This window comes from Oreochromis niloticus, linkage group LG23 (genome assembly GCF_001858045.2).
Source record: "Oreochromis niloticus isolate F11D_XX linkage group LG23, O_niloticus_UMD_NMBU, whole genome shotgun sequence".
Classification (NCBI taxonomy): domain Eukaryota; kingdom Metazoa; phylum Chordata; class Actinopteri; order Cichliformes; family Cichlidae; genus Oreochromis; species Oreochromis niloticus.
In genome coordinates, this window is record NC_031986.2 from 18976054 (window position 1) to 18998591 (window position 22538).

Genomic DNA, 22538 nt, shown 5'->3' on the forward strand with positions numbered 1-22538 from the left:
AAAACCTGATATTAAACAAGAATTGCGCTGCTACACATGTCACTTTAATTATCAACAAAAACGCAAGTCGAACCACAACCCCCCCCCCCCCCCCACTTAATTTACCTTAAGAGGAGTAGAAGAAAGCAAACAGGTAGCGGCAACAGTTTGCGAAACGTTGTTCGTAATTGCTTTTGTCGAGGATGACACTTAAGGTAAGAAAAGGAGAGAAGAGGAGAGACACTGGAGAAGTAAACACTATCTTTTCTTTGTCTTTCGCTCTCCTCGGCAACACAAAAGACTGATTAAGAGTGAGGTTCGGGGAGGGGGATGAAATAACTGCCTGCGAAATATTAGTAGGTTAGAATTACTTTGTTGCTTGACACAATACCAATAGATGCTTCATGCTCAGAGAGGGAGAGGCTCTTGTCAGCAGTGGCACCTAAACAATGGCAGCTTTCTTGACGTTAATACTGCGCGTTTGACTTGACGAGCACCCCACTGTCATTTTGCCTTCTTGGAGGTATACGTTGAATGCGGAGGAGACAGCTGACGTTCGGGGAAGATTGCATCCACGGAGACAGTTCAACGCCCCTGTGTTTAAATTTGTTCAGAAACTTGAGGACAAGACGTCACGAGAGATAAGAAAAAGCAGCAGGAGACATAAACTGGTGTCAAAAATAAAAAGAAAGCTCCTCTCTCCCTCTCTCTTTTTTTTTTTTTTTTGCTTTACTTTGAGGTCCGGTGTTCTCGGTCCTGCCCTGAAAAGTTTGCTGCGCTCCCTCATTCCTTATGTGGGAAGTCAGAACGGTGTGCATTGCTGTGGTGGATGTGTTGCTAAACAAAAAGAAGCTCCCTAGCTCCTTTTATTAGGGAAGAATAGGCCCTTTAAAACCTGTCCAGCCTTAGATAATTTCATTCAGCCGGCCCCTGCCCGGCCGTCATTGAATCTGCATCCAGAGATCAGGTTCACAGCAACGGGTTGATAGCTTCCCAAGCCTCTTGGCCTTTTGTTCTACCAATCCTGTGCTGCTGCCCCCTCCTCGGCAAGCTGGGGAGGAGGGGGATACAGAGCTGATGGGACATTGCTGAGGAAAGTTCAAAACTTCAGGGGTGAAGGGGCGCAGAGAGGTGAATTCCAACAAGTTTTAAGTTAAGAGATTTCTAAGTCTGGCGAACTTTCATCTCATTCAGACGTCTAGACATTTGACAGGTATAGACGGCTCTCTTTCAATCCAACCTTTCAAATAAAAGCACAATATCAATTGTACCAAGGTGGATGTGGACCACCCAGGAACTCCTAACGTCTCTCTCCACTCGTGGGTCTCCTGCCTCGGTTGCCTTTTTTGTCGTCCCCAAGGAGCATTACTGAGTCTGAACTTGCCTAAACCCTTGTGATCACACCTCTTGAAAAGGTTTTGTTTCCTCCGTCGATTGGTATTCGAGGCAGGTCACCGCACTCCCACCCTCCTCCTCGTCCTCCTTCTCATCTCCTCCCCCACTTTCTGCCTGCCTGCCACCCCTGCCCACCACCCCCAACTGCCTCCCCTCCCACGTTTGAAAGCCCTGTTTTCATTTTAATTTGCACCTGTTGTGCAGTTGTTCGCTGAAGGCAAGTGCAGACCAGTCAATCGCACAGAGACGTGTCAGAAGGAGATGTGGGGAGGCTTATCTTTTGATATGTATAACGTTTTCAGAAATGCCGTGCATGAACTTCGTCTGGTTGGCACTCCTGATTCTCAGAGAGTTCAAGAGGCAGGGACACTTGTAGCTATAACTTTGGCATAAAAACCGCCTTAATTAAGCTTGTTGATTCCTCGCAGGGTCACAATGTGAGGAGTTCTGCATATTTTCCACAAACAAGATATAAATCTATTGATTTTCACCGAAGCTCTGCTGACTTGTGGGCTCGCTAAGGCTTTTTTTATGACTCGGAAACATAAATTCAACGAAAGCCTCCACCTCTTCACTTCGGTGGCTCAGACTCTGGGCCCTCCCATGATTGGCTCTCACCACAGAACATTTTTGCACAAGCTGCCAATGAGGTGTGTCCCCATGTGATGCCATCCATCTGCACTGCTCCAATAAGTCCTCTGACGTCCCTTTTCTGCAGTGATTTACGCCGTGGCGCGTACTCGCTGAGAACCAGCCGATGGTGGTGACTAATTTGCACGAGAGCCACCTTTGATTGAGTTCACAGCCCTTATTTACAGGCCGTCTATTTTAAGAAATGCAGGCATATGTCTGGGACCTGGGTGTTGTGGAACTGGGCGAGCCCTGCTGTTGGAGTTTTGAATGCGCGCGTGTGTGTGTGTGTGTGTGTGTGTGTGTGTGCCTAAAGGCGCTGCCATGCTTTTATATTTTAATATGTTAGGAAACATTTATATTAATGTTCATGGTTCACTGGCAATGCAAATGTGAAGACATCCGAGGGCTACATGCAGTGAATAATCTAAATCACTATAGGTTAAGCCTTTTGTATGCATAGCAACAACATTTGTAATATTGTACATGCTATGTGGAGCATCTCAAATGTGAGCGGTATGCTCCGGAGCAGAGCCATCCTGAAAGGTGCAGCTCGTTGGCATCCGTGGCATGTGAGCACGACTGAAAATTAGTGGCTATTTTGGCTCGTATCTCCTCGACAGCTGTCTGCCCACCGCTGTGGTTTAGTCACAAATTCCAGCCGTGGATGCTGTAATTGGGGTGTAACCCACCAAAAGAAAAAGGGGCCTACGCCTTGCATTGAGCAGTAATGTGGGGTTATCCTTTTAATCTGCGGCTAGACCTCAGTTTTACAAAACTGGTCGAAATCCCTCGTCAGATTCATCTATCCACAAGAAGTTGTAGAGAACTGCATTATCTCTCCACCGTGCTTTCCTGTGCTGACCAAAATTGTTCTTCCTTTGTGTCACAGCTCTCAACTACGAGAATGTGGTGGAGACCGGATCAGAGACGGAGGAGGAGGACAAGCTGCCAGTGTCCGAGGAGGACCCTCTGATCAACGGAACTGGTAGCCCGGCCAGCCTCACCAACCCTGAGGTCTCGCCGCGTATCGAGGGCCACGGCCTGCTGAACAAGGACGACGACGACGACGAGATGAGGGACAGCGGCGTGGAGCACATTTGGCCCGACAATGACATGCTGAGTGCCTCCGTGGACGGTACTGGTGAGTGTAGAACCAGTAAATTCAGTCATGTCAACTGTAGGAGTTTGGTAATAGTTGGGTTCCAAAGCAGCTTGCAGAGGCAACCTTAATGGGACACTTTAAAATGAGCCTTGGCAGTTGTCAGATGTGTAGAATGGCATCAGCTTGATGTCGTGATCGCGGATAAGCTCTGTGACTTCCCAAAGTAACTCTGTGCTGGATTTTTCTTGAGCTTGTAAAGCTGGCAAAAAGGCAAATTGATGATTTCCTAATTAAATTCTGCTTGGCTTTCAGTCTAGGTTTTGTTGACTAGAACAGTTGTGGATCTGCCCACTGAGGTTCCTAAACAGGCAGCAATCTGTTGCCTGAAATGACAAAGAAAACATATGGGGGTGTTTATTCCAAACTCGGATATCCACTATTTGAGAAACGTGACCTGCACTATTAGAAATATCAGAAGATGATAGAAGAATATATTTTAAATCATCCAAACATTCATGTTTTTTTTAACCCTTTGCAGTTTAAGTTCTTATAGGCGGTAACACTAACACCTACCCTACACTAAGCCTATGTTTTGGACATTTTTTGGAAGAAATGTTAAGTTTGGTTGATTTTGGTCAATTAGGATGGTTATTTTCTTTGTACCCCGATTGCCAAGACTTAATAAAAGCAAAAATTTGATAGTCTGACAGACCTGGTTTAGAGTTAGGGTTGGGGTTGGGAAGATTTAGAACCATAAGAACTCTTGGCTTTTCTTACCAGATGTGTGGGGTTCAGGTGAGCTGTCAGTCAGAAAAACTACCACTAAGCTGACTCTTGGATACTCTATAGTGAATGTGTGCTCATCCTGCTGCTTGTGGTATCATCTTATGCTGTAAACCCCACCCATCTGGTGCCCGAGCAGACTTAAACAAACGCCACGGAGCGTTTTGCAAACAATGCTTGAGCCAGGTCTGACGGTGAAGCCCCGATGACGCTCCCTCAGCAGACAGACATGATAAACAGTTTCTCTGTGAGCGGCAGAGACCATTTGGTTCACGCTTAGAGAAAAGCCAAACAACAAAAAAATATTTACAGTAATGTATAAGGAGGAGGTGGGGCGGGGAAGAAGCCTGTGAGCTGCAGGAAATGAAATCTTAGTGTGTTTTTATGGCGTTTCAGCAACGTCCAGCAGTGACTGATGCTGCTTAATTCGTCTCGCCCCTAACAAGCTGCCTAATCCCAGGCAGGTGATACCTACCCCAACTTGACTGACTTATCGTCTTTTGTTTGAGCAACTCCTTCTGCAGGGGCCCCAGTCACGGATGCTTGAAAGATAAATACTTTTAATTAGGGGGCAGGGTATAATCATTAAAGGAAGCCAGACTGCTGCAAAAAGTCATTAACAATCTTAAATGAAATTTTTATTTTTATGATAGCCATTTACATGTATAATAAGAGTCAATGATTCTTGGAAGCATGTGACAGGAACAGAGTATGGCGAGAAGTCATGTAAGACAGCCCATTTAAATGAGCTGGGCTTTGCTATTCATTTCTGCTAATGAACTAGCTGTGCACAGTGCCGAAAAACGGGGGAACATTCAGCAGTCTTAAATTTTAATATGGGGGAAAATTGCACATTTATTAGGGATAAGGGGGGGGGGGAAACTTAGCGGGTATCAACTTTCACTTCTCCTAAATAACCGTTCATATTGCCTCCTTAAGGGGTGGAAGAAAGAAAAGACAGTTTGGTAAATAAATCAAGATAAAGGATAAACAAGCTGTCATTGCACACGGTAATTGTTTATTTGATAAAGACCTGCGGTGCCATAATGTCTGTAATTCAACTATGTTGCAATTCCCAGATAATATGCTTCTTGTGTGATAAAGCGTCTGACATATTTCGGAGAGCAAGTCAAGTTCATTAGAGCGTTTGGGAGTCTCTTTCCCAATCTTGCGGGTGCTGTGTTTCCCAGCCTGCCTCTTTTTTCTTTTTTTTTTTTTTAACATCCGCGGTGCCTAAGTGTCTACAGTGATACCTCAGCACATAACTCAGGCCTGAGATAAGTTAGCACCCTCCCTCCTTCCTACTCGGACTGATTTGGTCGTCACTCCCCTATCGAGAGTTTTTGCACAGGTCTTGGAAGCGTGAGTGAATGAAGGTCCTGGGAAGGGTTGGGAATATTCGGGCCAAAAAACAGAAACTGTACGGGGCAAAAACAGCCGAGGTGACTCTCCCAGACACAACTACAGCATGTAAGAAAGAAAAAGTTTATCACGGAGCCTCGTCTGATTCCACCGCACAATCAGAGTCTTGTGTCTGGCATTGTCCTTGACATTCCTTAATCCCACAGTGAGGCTGGACACGATGTGCTGGAAAGCATGACATCATTATCACTGACAGGCGTTTTCAAATAAATCACCTGTCTTCCCCCCGTTGCCCTTTTTAAACCCCTTCTCCCAGCCGTCGGTGGGGGGGCAGGGGGATCTCTGACAGCAGCGCTGTTTGCTTCATGTTTGTGTTGTTTGCAAACAAAACAAAACGAAAAAATATATTTTTTTAGCCAAATTTGGCCTTCTGTTTTCGATCAAACAGTGGTTCTTGTTTTCTTTGCACATCTATCGAGTTGTGCAGTTATTAATTTGTCATTTAAACACCTACTGTAGTCCAGGACTTTCCCATAGCGTTTTAGATGCCTATCCATCCTGCCAAGAATAAAATTCAGAGGAAAACACTGTGTTCTTTGGCTGCTAAATGCTCAATTTCGAAGCGATGGAACAGAGTATCTGCCATTGACAAGTCTAAAAATATCCAATTTTGCATTAGCCTTCTAAAACCTTTAATCCAGCCACTTTTGTTTTGTTTCCGAGATTCAGAACTATTAGGCGCTTGACTCAAACATGACAGATTCAGGATAAATGAGGCTAAATGCACAAAGGCAGAACTTTAAAGCGCCTGTGACTGCGGTGACCGGCCATAAAAACAGGAATGTTTTCAAAATAAACAGCATCCGAGCTGCTATGAAAATAGGTGGAATTACAGTCGGGCCAAAGGTAGTCTGGACTCCTCCTGAGTCCAGAGTCGGCTCTCAAACCTCAACATCACTCTTCAAGGAGGTGTGTACCTTACCGCCTCAGGTCTTCAGTGATTTACTGCTAACAAAACACACTTTTCCACCATTTAGCGGACACTTTCATCCAAGACGCTTTCCATGACCAAGAATAGGCACATATTTGTGGTGTAAGTGGATCCAGAAGAAATCAGATGCCTCTCTTCTTTTGCTTTTCTGACATTACTTGCAGTTTTTGTTTTCATAATGTAACATTTTTATGCTCCCTTTCAAGGATAAACTCACTTTTCTAAGAATTCGTCTCTAAACAGAAGCTAATAACATTAATGTTGGACCTTTTTATTAGTTTAAGGCAGCGATTCCCAGCCAATTCCCATCCATTGCCAAGGGGGTGTTTCTATATTCTGTGCCCAGCCCGGCTAATATGAAAAAGGAGAAAATACAGTTTATTTTACAAACTAAGTATAATTGAACTGGCTAGCTTATTAGCTTTGCTAATAATATAGCTAACAGTTAGCTTAAATTTTGGACAACAGTTGAAATAGGAAGCTAAAATTAAGAATTTACAGACAGTGATTTTCTTTAGTAAAAGTATAAATAACAATTGAAATAATGACTTGAAATTATGAATAGAGAAATGGAGATTTTAAAGCTGCCAGGTTATTAGAAATATAGATGAATGTTTGAAATAGCTAAGAGACTTAAAGATATTTTCATGGTTTTAGTCCAGTTTGGCCCGTAGTTTCTTTGGATATACACTTAAAACAGTGAACTAAAATTGCAAATTTTAGTTGGAAATAAATTTGGAAATTCTTTATTTAACAGTATGGCTACCAGTCACTTTGAATTCCAAGCTAAAAATGTGGATTAACAAATGAAATAGCCAGACAACAACATGGAGTAACAGTTATTACTGATCCCTATCACATGGGGAAAAAAAGCACAACTTAACATAATGATTAAATTGTTATAAATATATCACTAAATAGAATAAAAAGGCATTACATAGAGTGTAATGCCTTTTTATTCTATTTAGTACCAGTTTTAAAACAAGGGAACTAATTAGAGTCTATCTGAGAGGGCTGTGCGATATGTAAACAGAAAAAGTCAAAAAGAGCAATGAGCCACTGTCACTCACTGCAATGGCACTTTGTCCCATTTGAATGAAGCTCAGCGCTGGCATGGATCTATGCATGTATGTGTGCCAGAGGCCATAGCAGAGAGGTGTATGTGGTGTTAGTCTACCTCCTACTGGAAGCAGCCGTCCCTCCCTTCAGACCACAGATAACAAAAGTTCTCCAAGGTAAATAGGGGAGAGTGAAGGGCCAGTAAATCCCACTGGTCATCCCCTTGCGTCAGACTAAAAGTATGCAGTCAAATTTGATTACCCAAAGCAAACACGGTGCCTACGAGGACACAGAAATGTGAGGGAGTTTTAAGCACAAAAGGGTGGACGGGGTGGGGGGGAGGCTTTTCTACATTCTGATATCTGATACTTGTGGGTATATTTTAATCTGTGGTGGAGGTATTTTTTTATCTGTTTTGTTTTGTCATAGCTTTAATTTATGTTCTTTAAAACCCATTTATTTTCCCATAGTGCGACTGTGGTTTTGATGCTGTTTGGCAGACGTGCAATCAAATGTACAGCATGGGGAAAGTTAAACTAGGACATACCCCTGCAGAAGAGTCTGTCATTATTCTCTGAAGCCATTGACAGGGGTATTTATCATTTCACCGCAGAAGCCAAATCTCTAATTTCAAGCAAACCCCGAATTGCGAGCCTTAGAAAGCATTCCACAACGATCAAGCCCATTGTTTCCAACTCCAAATAAAAACTCTTTTTGCTTCTGGCTTTTGTGCAGAGCAATGTAAGCAGGATAACATTATTATCAACAACACACCCACCACCTTTCCTGTATTATCTCAGCCAGGTTGCTCTTATGTAGGCGCTCATCCTGGTTTAATAGCCAAGGGATAGTCCGATACATCGGATCCTGCTGTCATCTGGGAAAAAAAATAAAAATGCTCACAATGCAACACTTGTAACCTCCTTGCAGGAGCAGCAGAGCAAGAACAGATGCGTGAAAAGAAGACAATGCAGGTTTTTTGTTCTTGTTTTTTATTGTAAGACAAAGGCCTCATGTTCTCGGAAGCACCTTGATTTAATTTTTACTGACGAGGCAGGAAGGAGGGACCAGGGACTTCTTAAGCTGATTGTCAAGTCTGTGTCCTCCTGTCGACCGTGAGGTGGAGGTGGAAAAGAGGGTTTGTTTATGAGCTTGTCAATCCACCCTTTATTTACTGTCGCCTCACCTGTGCCAGGGCAATATCTGCCCGTCTGCACAGACCGGGAGCCATTATCCTGATTGGCAGTAAGAACTTGTCCTGCTTAAACCAACATTTCTCCGAGGCAGGGTTTCTTTGAGATGAAGGAATAATCTGAATAGCTGAGGTCAGGCTTGAGTAGGTGGAGCCAAAAAAAGAAAGCCACAGATTCTTAGAGCCTAAAATCTAGCCAGAGACTGAGGAATATTGCTTGATAACTTTCAAATAAAAGGCTATTATGAAAGGCTTTCAATCCAGATAGGTTGCTGCAGAAGAGGGAATATTCAAAGGCCTGTAAGGCCTGGAAAAGTGGTAAAGAGGGCAGATCAAATGTGTCTTTTTTTGGTTAGAAATGCACTTTCCCCTTCAGTATCGTGTGTGCGAGGCTTTGAAATAATAGTTTCCTCCTGTTTTACATGTTTTTCTGTATTGTCGGGCTTCATACCTCACCAGAAAACATTAATTTATTTATTTTCTGACTCCACCCACCTGAGGTTTACCCCAACCAATGAGGTTATTTCTGCCCGGGAGAAATGTTTGTGCAACTAAAACTCTTAATTTGTGGTTAAGGGTTGTATTCCTTTTAGTTTCAGAGCAAGGCACTACTAAGTCTCTGCCAGGGCTTGTGGTGAATCACAAAAATGTGCGCGCTCACAATACTCCAAGCTGCTTTGGATAAAAGCATCCACCAAAATGACATATGATAAAAAACAAGCGTGATCCTGCATGCAGCGGATTGCAGCGGCGTCACAGCCGGGGAGTAATAAGCTCAGCCTGCGTGTTGGCTGGAGCTCTATGATTGCTCAGGTGGATGTGTTCCGTGTTGTATTTAATCGCTCTGTTTGGCGATTGAAGCTTTCTTCGCCTCCCCCGCCGCTTGTTGTCATGTTAAAGGTAAATAAGTCACTGTCTGGCTCAGATGATAGCATTCATTAAGCATGCTGAATAAAGCTGCGGTGCACTGCGATGCACAGCGGTGCCTTTATTGGTTTCTCCATACCTTCTTCTTAAAGGCCTCATTGTCAGCGTTTGTCAGCATGCATGGTACATCGAGGTACTCACCCTCCCTTCTCCACTTTTTCTTCTTCTTCTGTTTTTGTGCAGATGAAATAAAAGATGATTTTGACACCCTGGGGCCTGACACCACTTTGCAGACAGTTGGAAACGGTACAGGTGAGTTCAGATATTTGCTGTATGTGTGTCAAACCTTTCATGTTAAGCCATATTTGTCTGGTGCCTTACGTGCATGTTTCTTTGTCGGTCTGCAAGTCTTTAAGGTCTAACAGTCCTATCGTTGGTGATTAGTACTCTAACCTAAACATAATAATAAAAGTCCTTCATTTTTAACTCCAAAATATAGGGTAAGGGTACTCTACCGTCAAGGACTGGATATTTTAGTTTTCTTTCTCGTACTGCTTTTTACCGTCTATACATCTAGCAGGTCATGTTAAAAGGTTAAAAACTCTTCGGTGTCCACACAATTTACTTCCTGCAGCTCAACTACAACTTGTAGGACCTGGTAGATGTTAAGAGCTTCTCAAACTGAAAGCAAACCGTTCAACATGACCATTTCACACCCAAAACTGGGTTCAAACTCAACTAAAGTTCTAAGTTTTAAAGACCTCAAACCACCGACTACTGATCTAGGGTTAGGCTAAGCATATGTCTGTAGTTTCTACTTTATGAAAAATTGACTATTTAGTAAGTGACTGAAACTAAACAAATCCCTCCTTCTTAGCTAGATGTGTTGCTGGTGACCTGGTGGATGTTAAGAGGTTAGAAAGTCTTTGATGTGCCATCAGGTTGAATGTGGCTTGTTTCAGTAGGGTTGGATTTCAGCTAATGTCCAGCCCTTTGATGGCACTTCTGCCTGTTTTAGATACTCAGTTGGATACCTCAAAAAAGAAGAACTGTAATGCCAAAATGTATGTAAGACATTTGATTAATTTGAAGGGTCACTAGTTTTTATTTCTAACCTTGACGGTTTATTGATAACCTGCTGAAGACTGATGGGGTCAAAATGACTAATTCCAGGTCAAAACTGGGTTCAAAACTAGACTAAATTTGGCTGTAACATAAAAGGTTGTAATAGTTATAACCACTAAACCACAGAACCTGAATCTCTTAAGATCTACCAGGTCACTGGTATTTGCCTAATTAACATGTGGATAAAAGAAAAATCGAACCTAAATGGGTTGCTGGTGGCCTGGTGAATGTTAATAAGTTAATACAGGCCTTTTTAGCTTTTTGCAGTCCCTGGAGGAGTTCCTGAACAGAACAAAGCAAACAAATCCACAAACTGCGCGCTGTAATTAAAAGGAAATCTTCCTCTGCTGACTCAGTGATCACTGAGGCAATCCCGTGTATGTTTATAGGCAGCTGAAGTGATTTTGATTTTAATAACCATTGATTACACATGCTACTTTCAGCTTTCCCAGTTAGCTAAGTGTTTCTTCTGGTGGAGTCGAACCCTATCTGCCATTTTTCATTAAGCCACCAAAGCTGATTTGTCGCCACATACCCTCCCTTCCATGATATCATCCTGGCCACCCTGACAATTGGCCTCGGACGCCGTTATGGTAAACCGAACTCGCCCCGCAGAACGCCATGCAGCCCTGAATCAAAATCCTCCCTTCAGCTTTAATTACCGTTACTTTCTGCTGGTGTTTTCCTCTTCGCTTTCTTTTCTCCTCTCCCTCCTTCATGTTCTGAAAATTCAACCCCAGCAAATGTTTTCCATTTAAAGGACTTTTGGAAACAATACTGTGGCACCGCTGTAGAAGCTCCCCGCCACTAGATCACATGTGATTTCATTTAAAGACATGAGCAGTTTGATCACGTCCCCCGATGCCAAAGCACACTTTGATCCAGGTGATTTCCTCCTCCGTTGGAAAGAAAGCTGGTCGTTTTCTCCTTAAAGAAACACTTCGCATGTATGTTTTTTCATCCAGAATATGTCCTCATTTTATTATTCCTGATGATAGAAGCTTGGTCGCTTGCATCAGCTGAATGTTAAAATAAACCATGTTTCATTACCCTGAAGCTTTTCAGCTTTAAGTCCAGGAACTGATTGCACTGAGCCGCACCCAGTCAATCATCAGTCAATCATCACAATTAGCTTAGCACTTCCTCCAAAGCCACAAAGAATCATCTAATGAGAAGACTGAGAATTATGCCATCACGGTTATCAAAAGCGATCCATTGGCACCGATGACATTTCGGTGCCATTTTTGACATCCAAATATCTACTACCTTGACCTTTCGCAAATTGGCCTGCAAAGTCATCACGGTCTAACAAATCGCTCTTTAAACCTCACCTTGGCTCGCAGTCTAAAAGCCTAATTAACGGGGGGGTGAAGTCTGATGAGACGTCACTTGGTTGTTTTTGTTTTTTGAGGATTTTTTTTTTAAAAAAAATTTTGGTCGCCAAACATCCTCCAGGATCTCTCCAGGTTGTAAACAGTACGTGTGCGTGTCTGTGCGCGCGTACGTGTGATGTTTTGAAAGTCGGCCATCCCCTTGACTAATGAAGGCTGCTGATTTTCTTTTTGCTCCGGTTTGTTGTTTAGGAGGCAGCTATCTCCACGCTGCAGCTTAAGAGTTTCCCTGAAGAGAAGGGACTGGGAAATAATTTGAGAAAACGCATTGTGTGGCCTCAGCACTTTGGTTGGCTTAAGATTCATTCTGCTCAGCTACGGCAAAGCATGCCCCCCGGCCCCACCCCCACACTCTCTCTCCTCTCTAGCTCTTTCTTTCCCTTTTTTTTCGTCTCTTTTTGTGGTTTGGCCCTGGTAATCTGTTCAACACAGAATCAACAAAAGCCACAGCCTCTTGATTGACCTTATATGTGAAAGTCGATACAGAGAAACGTGGCTCTGTTGCTGATTAAGCCAGGCTTGTCTGTATGTGTATGTATGTGAGGCTCTTTTTTAAAAAATTATTTGTGTAAATTAGGTCAGTGAAGTTTTTTTTCGAGGCTCATGGTAGCACGTTTATCTCCCAACTTTTGTTCGGATTAAGTTACAGTTCTTGTTTTAGCCGACATGGCGTGACAAGCGAGCTCAGTAATTTAGATGCATTCTCCCCAAAGCACGGCTGTAATGTTTTAGGGTGGCTATCCTCATCACATTTCCACCAAGATGTTCCCAATATCCTCCTGTAAGACATTTCTCTGGGGACGAAGGGAATCCAATTTATTCCTCTCGCCTCCCCCCCACCCTCCTGTCCTCAGTCTCCTCCTTCACAATCTCCATCTCTCTCTTCCTCTCTGTCACTTCAGTCAAGAGCGTCGATTGCACTTCAGAGTTGGAGGACTTCTTTGCCAAGCGGAAGCTGGACGACAGCGACAGCCACGTGGTGAGCATCGCCGAGTACCTGCAGCGGGGCGACACCGCCATCATCTACCCGGAAGCCCCCGAGGAGCTGTCCCGCCTGGGCACACCGGAAGCCACTGGACCGGAGGAGAACGGTACGGGTCCTGTCCAAGGGTTTGTAGGAAGGATCTGGGGTGAAAGATCAGGGTGAGAGGAAGGAAACAAGATAAGATGTAACCCAGAACAGCTATGACTCAGAAAATATTGAGAATTGATGCTAATTTTGACCTAATTTTGATAACCTATCTATGGTTCCCTGTGTTAAGGAAGAGTTGCAGGTAGGTTTAACCTCTCAGAGTCAGGGTTAAGGTTATTTTTAGACACGTGTTAAAAGAAAGTAAAGTCTAAGTCATTGGGGTCATTGGCACTGACCCAACCCGAACCCTAAGCTATCAGAATCTGTCATTATGATTTTTAATTGTTCCTCCAAATTTTCACAATCATGGGATACAAAAAAGGATCCTTCTAGATGGCAAGCATCAAATCTATTAAAGTTTTTTTCTCTAAAACATAAGTAGGTTTAGGGTTAGACCTCACAGGGCTAAACAGGCATATTTTCAGGAAGGAGAATATGATATCTTTCAAATTAAGCCTCATGCATTTGTTTTGGCATCATAGTTTTTCAGTTCAAGGTTGTCCAAGTAGACAAAACCTAACTCAAACCCTGCTCTTAACTCTAGATGTGTTGCCAGCAGCGTGGTGGATGTTTTTTGCAGAAAAGACACCCACAATAACCTTTAAACTTGAAGAATGTCTTAAAACGTTCTTTAAACCGATGCATTTAAAAGCCTTTCCTATCACTCCAGACCATTTTAAAGGATATCCAGCCTTACATGTGGCCTACTCTTATAGCATAACTGCTGCAGTAACTGAGGGTGCTTGCTCAGCTAATGTCCCAGCAAATGTTTAAAAAAAAAAAAAAGAAAAGAAAGGGGAAAAAAAAGTCTTCTCGCTGACACGACCGGGCAGCTGTTGGTCCCACAGATTCGCCGGATGCCTGGGTGTTTACCTACAGTCTTAAGCAACAGCTGGGCAGGGGCTTGAAATCAGATAGCACACCTCTGAAGCTCCCCAGAGGGAAAGAATTGGAAGAGGGGGGCTTGAATTTGAGCGGGATTGTGATTCACGCTGCAGACACGATGAACGTGCCAGCGGTGGTGGTTGGGTGTGGGGGGACTAGAAAATGAGGGCTGTTTAAAGAAATTAGGACTATCTGTGGAATAGTGTGTGCGTGCAGTACCGTGTACGTGTTTGTAACTATGTGGAGGAAAGTGAGAACGAGTGGGAGTGCTGTGTGTGAGTCGGGAGGAGGTCGTAGTGCAGCGGATGCCAGCCTGACACTGTGACTCTCATGTGGAGCAGATTGCAGAGATAACTCCCATACCACTCTGGGCAGCCCGCCCGTTAGTTGCCATTGATTCGCTGACCTTTTGGCCCGCTTTCCCTTCCCCTTCCTCCTCCCTCCTCCTCCTCCTCCCGCTGTCTCCTGTGCAGACCTGCCACCTGGAACGCCAGATGCCTTCGCCCAACTGTTGACCTGCCCCTACTGCGACCGGGGCTACAAGCGTTTGACATCGCTGAAGGAGCACATCAAGTACCGCCATGAGAAGAACGAGGAGAACTTCGCCTGCCCCCTGTGCAACTACACGTTTGCTTACCGCACTCAGCTTGAGCGGCATATGGCCACACACAAGCCTGCGAGGGATCAGGTGAGGGGGATTTTCTTTCTTTTTTCTCCTTCTTCTTCCTCATCCCATCCCCTTCTTCCTGTTTTTCCCTCCTTCCTCCTCCTCCCTCCTCCTCCTCCTCTGTCTGTCCCCTGTTTCATTTCATTTCTAATGTGCCCCGATCCCTCAGAGAAGGGAGATCATTTTTTCTGATTGGCAATCATTATTAATTTTTCATGGCATTTTGAAGATGCAGATCCTTTAATGGTAATAACTTTAATTGAGGCCCTAAATGGTTTTTTGATGGCCCTCCCTGATATGATTTTCCAGTCTCGTGTTCACGATCGAATGATTGTGTTAATTTCCAATTTGGAAATTTTTATCAGCTCCTTAACTTCACTTCACTCCTGGCCTTTAATGTTCTTCTGGTGCAGCCCGCAGTCGTAGCACTCCATCAAACTCCACCCCCTCCACTTCTAATTTCATGCACTGCATAAACATCTGTGTATACTTTAATTTTTTTTCTCCCGCGATTTATATCCTGTACGTCTGAAATATAATGTGAATCCGCTGGCAGTTAGCATGAATCACCTTAAAGTTCTGTGAGGTGAAAACGCATCCAGCAGTTACGGGTGTTTAACTCGCTTGTCAGCTTTTAGTTGAAGATGTGCGGTGAGATAGATTGTGGCAAAAAAAATTGCACGCTTTCAGAGTTTTTGCACATTTGGGGATAATTAGAAGTTCTCAGTAAGCTAAAACTGGAGCAGTAAATTTCAAAGTAGATGGAGTTGATGTTTTTGCTTGGGAGGATAATTATAATTGAAGAATTTTTGCTTTATTAAAGACTGCGACTTGATCTCTAAATGTAAAGAATCCACTTATGTAGACATGTTAACAGCGCCATGCAACAGTCATGCCAAACTGTATTGTATTAAAAGTTACAGACACTTCAGCCAGCAATCCATTGATCCACCTATGAACAATCACTTGATGAAAGTGGGGACAAGGAACTCCCTTTTTCTCAGGAAGAGACCTCCAGCAGGCAGCTGATTGGCCATTTTTTTTTAAAAAAGAACAGAAAACTTTTTCACTCAGACACCCTGAAATCATTGGCTAATAATTTGTTAAAATTTGTTAATTTATTATTTTTAACTACATAAATAATACAATTCTGTAATAGTTACATTCTGATTATATAACAAGCTATTAATGATTAATAAATGTTACCATCATTTTCCTCATTTTCTTAGCTCACCTATAAAACCACAGATTCAGTCAACCTGATTTGAACAGCCTTCCCCAGCCTAATTTGAACCTAGACTACAAACAAAACCAAACAATGAGTAAGACAGGAAATGATGTTTAACCATCTATAAACACAAGAAACCCAACTATTAAGTGGCAAATAATATTGTCATTTCGTGGTTTGTTAAAAGTAGAAAAACTGTTGTAAATCTGTGTTGCAATGGTTATTGTAGACATGCCAATAATCAGATTATTTATGGGTCTCAGTAAGAAACTTTGTTAAACATTTTACTATTAACTAATAGCAGGAATAACTTGGTGGATAGTAATAATAACTAGACTAATGTAGGGGGTCCAAAATGAATGTAATGTACTTAAACAGCCAAACAAAGTGAAAAATGAAGAATGATCTGGTCCTGGTGAGACACAAAGGTCAGTTAACTACCAATTTATCGTTTATTACCGCTGTTTATTATAAAATGTTAGACTTTTTTCTTTTACATAGAGAAAAACTACAGCTCAAATGGGTCAGCTCCATTTGGAGAAAAATAATCTGTCACGTCTCGGTGTCCAATTTTCTCTTGGACTTCCTCTGCTAGAAAAACCTTGTAATGCAAGTAGAGTTATAAAAAAAGAACTGAGCCATTCAGCCAATAACAGATGATATCATGTACTCTGATGCTTTGCGGTGTTCAGTCCCAGGTCGTGGGTGTTGTGTTGTGCTCTCTGAAGCGAGGATGACAGGCTCAGACTGTGGCTGATTTGATCAGATGTCAGCAGCCAGCACTTTCACCTGATCTACCAGCTGGGTGTAAACGTGAGCAGATGGGCCGGCCGACTGAGCCGCTGTCCCAATCCTCATATTACAATGCTGTTGCTGCTCCCCTCCGGAGTCCAGTCAATGGCCAAAGACTCCTATTCAAGCACCGTGGCTCCTTCTACAAAGCCGGTTATCTTGATTTGTAAATGAGCTGGATTGTTTAAGTGCTAATCCTCCAGATGAGATTGAGGTGATGTCTTACTCATTTTGATTCCTTTCCCTAGGTGGCGCTCTTGTTTTTTTAAGCCTGTCCTCTAATTATCGACACTGACAAACTCCACTGTTTGCTTATATTAGATGTACATTTGGCAATTAACAACAAGCCGAGCCGCAGTCAGATTAACATAAAGAGTAATGTTCTGATAGGTAAACATGTGCTGCGCCGTTCTGTCTGCTATGTTTACAAGCGTTAATACTCCTCCTCCTCTTAAGCAATTAGCTGAAATATGACTAATTAGAGGTTATACATATGCAAACATCCAGTCCAATCCAGTCGGGCCCCCGCCCACAAACAGCAGTGGTGGCGTTCACACAGACAACAAGCCATGAAGCAGAGACGGAGCGTTTTCGCCAGTGCCATTCACAATTACGAGCGCGGAGCAATTGTGTCTTATTAGCAGTGGTGGCGAGACTAAACTTTACCGGGCAGGGGTCCTCGGGGAGGGGGAAGTAAGAGGAAGGTGGTGGCGGCGGCAATGGAGGTGGGGGCGGAGGTAGCGAAGCAGCTGTTGCTGTTTGTTTATGCAACTCAGCAACATACGAGCGGTGGGGTCCCTCTCCGGCGCTTGGCGGGGCCTCGACTCTCCCTGCTTGATCTTTGAAGGTTGGGGCTGTTTGAACAATTCCTCCCAGTCCTCCCAGTGTCCTGCGCGCCACCATCTGTCTCCCCAGGAATGTGGGTAGAGTCAGCACACACCCCAGCATTTGTCAAGGCTGAACTGGGAGGAGGGAGTCGCTCTGCTTTTCCCCCTAGCGAGCTCAGAGAAAATGTGTCTCTCTCTTTTTTTTTTATCCATATTTACTAACCATTTAACATCCCTACCTCCCACTTGGAATTAATTGTTTTGTGAGTGACGAGCCAGGTTTACACACCCCGAGTTGTTGTTGCTGAGTATTATTATATTTTGATTTTTCTTTCCCTATTTTTTAAGAGAGGAAGGCTCTGTTTGAATTGCAAATGTGATGGATTGCAACTGATGTTTACCTTTTTTTTTTTTCTGAACAGCAAAATCAAGGCCGGGCCCATGTGCCGGCTTCTTTATCCCAAGATTATTAAAGAGACATTTGAGGTTTTAGGGGGGGAAAAAAAAGACCTAATTACTGCAACACATTTGCAGAGGGGAGGAAAGAAAAAAAGTGCATTTCAGATGGTGTGAATACAGGTATGCTGGGCGAGAGAGAGCTCACAGATGATTCTGAATACATTTTGGACTGATTAGACCCCAAATTAATGAAAAGTAGATCACATCGGCAGCTCTAATGAAGGAGAAACGCTCTAAAAAAAGACTCTTTTCATTTATTCTATTTTCTGGGCTGCCAAATTCTAAAGGCAGGCCTCCTTTGGCTGTGGAGCCAGGAAATTAAAAGGTATGTGATTCTCTCTGTTATCGCCGCCGCTGCCTGTAGTTGCTCAACGGAGGTGGGAGTAGAAAGCCAAGATGCTTCATTTGCGACAGGAGCCATTTGGCTTGTAGCGTGAACTGAACTCTTACCCCCTCCATGTTTGTACCTTTTTCTTTTTTTAAAATCTCTTTCTCTCTCTCCCTCTTTTTTTTTCTCTCTCGCAGCACCAACTGCTCAACCAAGCGGCCGGCAACCGCAAGTTCAAATGCACCGAGTGCGGCAAGGCCTTCAAATACAAGCACCATCTGAAGGAACACCTCCGGATTCATAGCGGTGAGTTGCAGGAAGAACGCTGCCCTGCTCTTTGAATATTCATAACGGTGATTTAAGGATCCGCAGAAATTCCTTTTGGTTTATTTTGGACACTCGTCGGCTGTTAATGGACACTGAAGTCCTCGGGGTGTGCAATATTTGGTTATGTGTGTGAAGCTTTTAAATTGAATTGAATTTATTTGTTTACTTGTCGCAAACTTTCCTTTTTATCAGCCTTAAAGAAAGAATATTTTGTTGCAGAGGTCAAATGTGTACATTAAACTTACTTCAAAACTTCATGTACTGTGGAGCTGTTATTCTGGTAATACAAGCATGAAACAAATAGTATCCTTACCTAGGAAGTCCTATTACTCAACTATAATTTATTATTTTATATAATTTAATTTATTTTTAATGCAGTTTTTCTCAGATTACATTGACTTTAGGTTCAAAGCAAAACATGAATAATTAAATAACTTTTACATTTTCTTAACAGTGTCCCAGCCACTCTTAAGGAATGTTTTTTCAATTAATTCCTACAGTTTATTGGACGAGAGCCTTTTTTCCTACAAATAAAATCAAATAAAAATAATTTGAAGTCCATCCCACTTTTTTGAACATGCTTTAAACGTCCAAAACACAAGTAGTCAGCGAGGTTTCCATCCCTTTGTGTTTAGTGTCTTTGTGTGCTCACTGAGCTGAGCAGAAAACCTTAAAGCTAATAAATGTTAAAGAATGGTTTACTTTAACTCAAAACATGGCAGTACAAAAAAAGAGCGAAGATCTCTAAACCAATTCAGTTGGCAGAAAATAAAGAAAACGCAGACGCTACACTGGCAGATTACCGGCTCTAGCGCATATTGCATATCTTGGCACAATTCAATTCATTTCAATTCTGTTTTATTTATATAGCACCAGTTCACAGCAACAGCCACCTCAAGGCGTTTTATATTGTAAGGTATAGACCGTAAAATAATATGAGTGAAAAAGCAAAATTGCATGACCCCCCTTTGAGCCAATTGGTTGTTTACTGGTCTTGGCTAACCAGCAGAAAACTGATGGGAGTCATGGGCTCATCAGTCTTTTTATCTGTGTCTATAAATGTCAATGTTGAGGTTTTTTTTTCTGGTGTCCTCTATAAATAAAAAGAAGTCCATGTTTTACGCCTTGTTTAACCATCTATATTTCTTGTTTCAGGTGAAAAACCTTATGAGTGCCCCAACTGCAAGAAGCGCTTCTCTCACTCGGGCTCCTACAGTTCCCACATCAGCAGCAAAAAGTGCATTGGCCTGATTGCGGTCAATGGCAGGATGCGCAGCAACATGAAGACTGGCTCCTCCCCCACCTCTGCCTCCGCCTCCCCCACTAACACTGCCATCACCCAGCTGCGGCAAAAGCTCGAGAACGGCAAGCCACTCGGCCTCGCCGAGCACAACAACCACCTGAACATCAAGACGGAGCCGCTGGACTTTGACTACAAGCTGATGATGGCTTCTCATGGATTTGCCGCTCCTGGGCCTTTCATGAATGGAGGAGTTGGAGGAAACAGCCCACTTGGGGTCCACCACAACTCAGCCCAGAGTCCCTTGCAGCATCTTGGGATGGCCGGACTTGAAGCGCAGCTCCTGAGCTACCCGGGTCCACTGGGGAATAACCTGAGCGAGGTACAGAAGGTTCTTCAGATCGTGGACAACACTGTGTGCAGGCAGAAAATGGACTGCAAGCCAGAAGAGCTCTCCAAGCTCAAGGCCCACATGAAGGAGCTGGGATGCCAGATAGAGGAGCAGAAACAAGCGCTGACAACGGCAGGCGGGGCTCAGGTCGGTCTTCCACTTGTCAATCACAACGGCGCCACCAAAAGCATCATCGACTACACATTAGAAAAAGTGAACGAAGCCAAAGCCTGCCTCCAGAGCTTGACTACAGACTCAAAGAGACAGATTAGCAATATCAAACGAGAGAAACCCAACCACATGCTTGAAGGAGGTGTGGATGAGAAGGTGCAGGAAAACAACATGTTTACACCTTACGCTTGCCAATACTGCAAAGAAACCTTCCCCGGGCCAATACCTTTGCATCAGCACGAACGCTACCTGTGTAAAATGAACGAGGAGATCAAAGCTGTGCTGCAGCCCAGTGAGAATTTGATGCCCAATAAACCAGGGATATTCATGGAGAAGAACACTCACTTACCCTCCTCCGTGTTGTCTGACAAGGTACTCACTGGGCCTCTTAACCCTTACAGGGACCACATGTCTGTGTTGAAGGCATACTCTGCCATGAACATGGAGCCCAACTCGGAGGAGCTGCTCAAGATTTCCATAGCGGTCGGCCTTCCTCAGGAATTTGTCAAGGAGTGGTTTGAGCAGCGAAAGATGTACGAGTACGGCACTAACAGGACCCCACCACTAGAGCACAGGAACAACACGGATATGGTTGTCGGAACAAATAACCACCACACTCCACCAAAAGACTCTTTGGCAGCTAGGTCGCCACTGTCTCTAATCAAACCTACTGACCGCATCACATCACCCTCCATAGCAGAGCTCCATAACAACGTGAACAACTGTGACAACTCGCTCAGACATTTGAAAAACCACCAGTTCAGCGGCAGCCAAACCAAACCCACAGGTGAAAAGTTGGACCACTCCCGCAGCAACACCCCCTCCCCGCTAAATCTGTCCTCCACTTCTTCCAAAAACTCTCACAGCAGCTCCTACACTCCAAACAGCTTGACTTCAGAAGACCTGCAGGCTGAGCCGCTGGACCTGTCTCTGCCGAGACTCATGAAGGAACCCAAGCATGCACTGACTGTCAAAAGCAGACCTAAAGTCAACAGTATTACCATTGACCATAACAGCATCCCTTCTCCCCGAGAGCACTTCGAAGAGCCTTTGAACTTGGCCTATCTCAAAAAGGATTTCTCAGGCTCTACCAACAATGGAAACTTAGAAAAAAGCACTAGCCCCATCTTCGGCATTAACCCGTTTGCGGCCAAACCCTTGTACACGTCGCTTCCACCTCAGAGCGCTTTCCCACCCGCCACATTCATGCCCCCGATGCAGGCCAGCATACCAGGTCTTAGGCCCTATCCGGGCATGGATCAAATGGGCTTCCTACCACACATGGCCTACACTTATGCAGCAGGGGCAGCTACCCTTGCCGAGATGCAGCAGAGGAGAAAGTACCAGCGGAAACCAGGTTTCCAGGTAAATAAGCCACCTGTGGTTTTATGAAAGCCCCAGGCTCACTCAGATTCTCTGAAATGATCTGAACTCATTTCTGTACTAATTAAAAAACCACTCAGGAGTTAGGAGAGTGAAACGCTCACCTGAGGTAGACTGAACTGGCATAGGCGATGGAGATAAACAGCTGTGACACAACCCCGGGGTGGAAAAAGTGAGGCGTCATTAGTGGGAGGAAAGGAGGGCCTGTGCAGCCTGTGTTCAGCTGTTTTAGCAGTAATATCATTCAGTGATGAAAAAGAAAAAGCTTTGAGGATTGCTCCTACTTCCTTGACTTCATTTTAACTGGATTATCTCATCCCGTCTTAATGAGCCTCCAGCCCTTCTACCAGAGTTTCATTTGCAGATTTATGAATGTTAGTGGTGTTTTAATTTTTACCCTCAAAAAAACACTGGCACAAAATATCAAACAGCATCAGGTTCAAATATATGACAGGACCCATATTGGCCCTAAAGTTTAATCTCGTTAAAGCTCTAATTGTTACCACTCTGCACAGTAAATTTTACCCGCTGGAGTACATTAATGCTCTCGACTCCAGTCCTCCTCCAGAGCTGGCCTGAACTCACATATTTTGTTATTAAATATGGGTGAAAGGCCTTTGTAAAAATGACAAAGGTGAGCCCCGGAGCTGTGCACTTCTCTGAAATTTCCCATTGCAACTTTGCTGCATTTTAAAGAGAGCCAAAGCCAAAATGAGCTTCTACATGTGGATTAATAATGCACAGTCTCCATGTTCATTACCAGTGAATGCTGAAGGCTGTTTAACATAGAGGGAACCATTTTGATGAAAAAAAGTATTAATAATGTTTC

General features: G+C 43.7%; 1 protein-coding gene across 6 annotated transcripts in view; it reads left to right on the plus strand.

The window, feature by feature from the left end:
• zeb2b (zinc finger E-box binding homeobox 2b) overlaps positions 1-22538 on the plus strand; it is a 99261-nt gene that overhangs the window by 70939 nt on the left and 5784 nt on the right. For 4 of the 6 annotated variants that reach the window (XM_005452321.4, XM_005452324.4, XM_005452322.4 and 1 more), the window contains exons 3-8: positions 2894-3148; positions 9607-9675; positions 12782-12970; positions 14370-14584; positions 18395-18503; positions 19680-21691. In XM_005452321.4, coding sequence (XP_005452378.1) covers positions 2894-3148; positions 9607-9675; positions 12782-12970; positions 14370-14584; positions 18395-18503; positions 19680-21691 — 2849 coding nt within the window. The remainder of the gene's footprint in view (positions 1-2893; positions 3149-9606; positions 9676-12781; positions 12971-14369; positions 14585-18394; positions 18504-19679; positions 21692-22538) is intronic. The other 2 variants (XM_003446541.5, XM_013272176.3) reach the window with 1 other exon arrangement.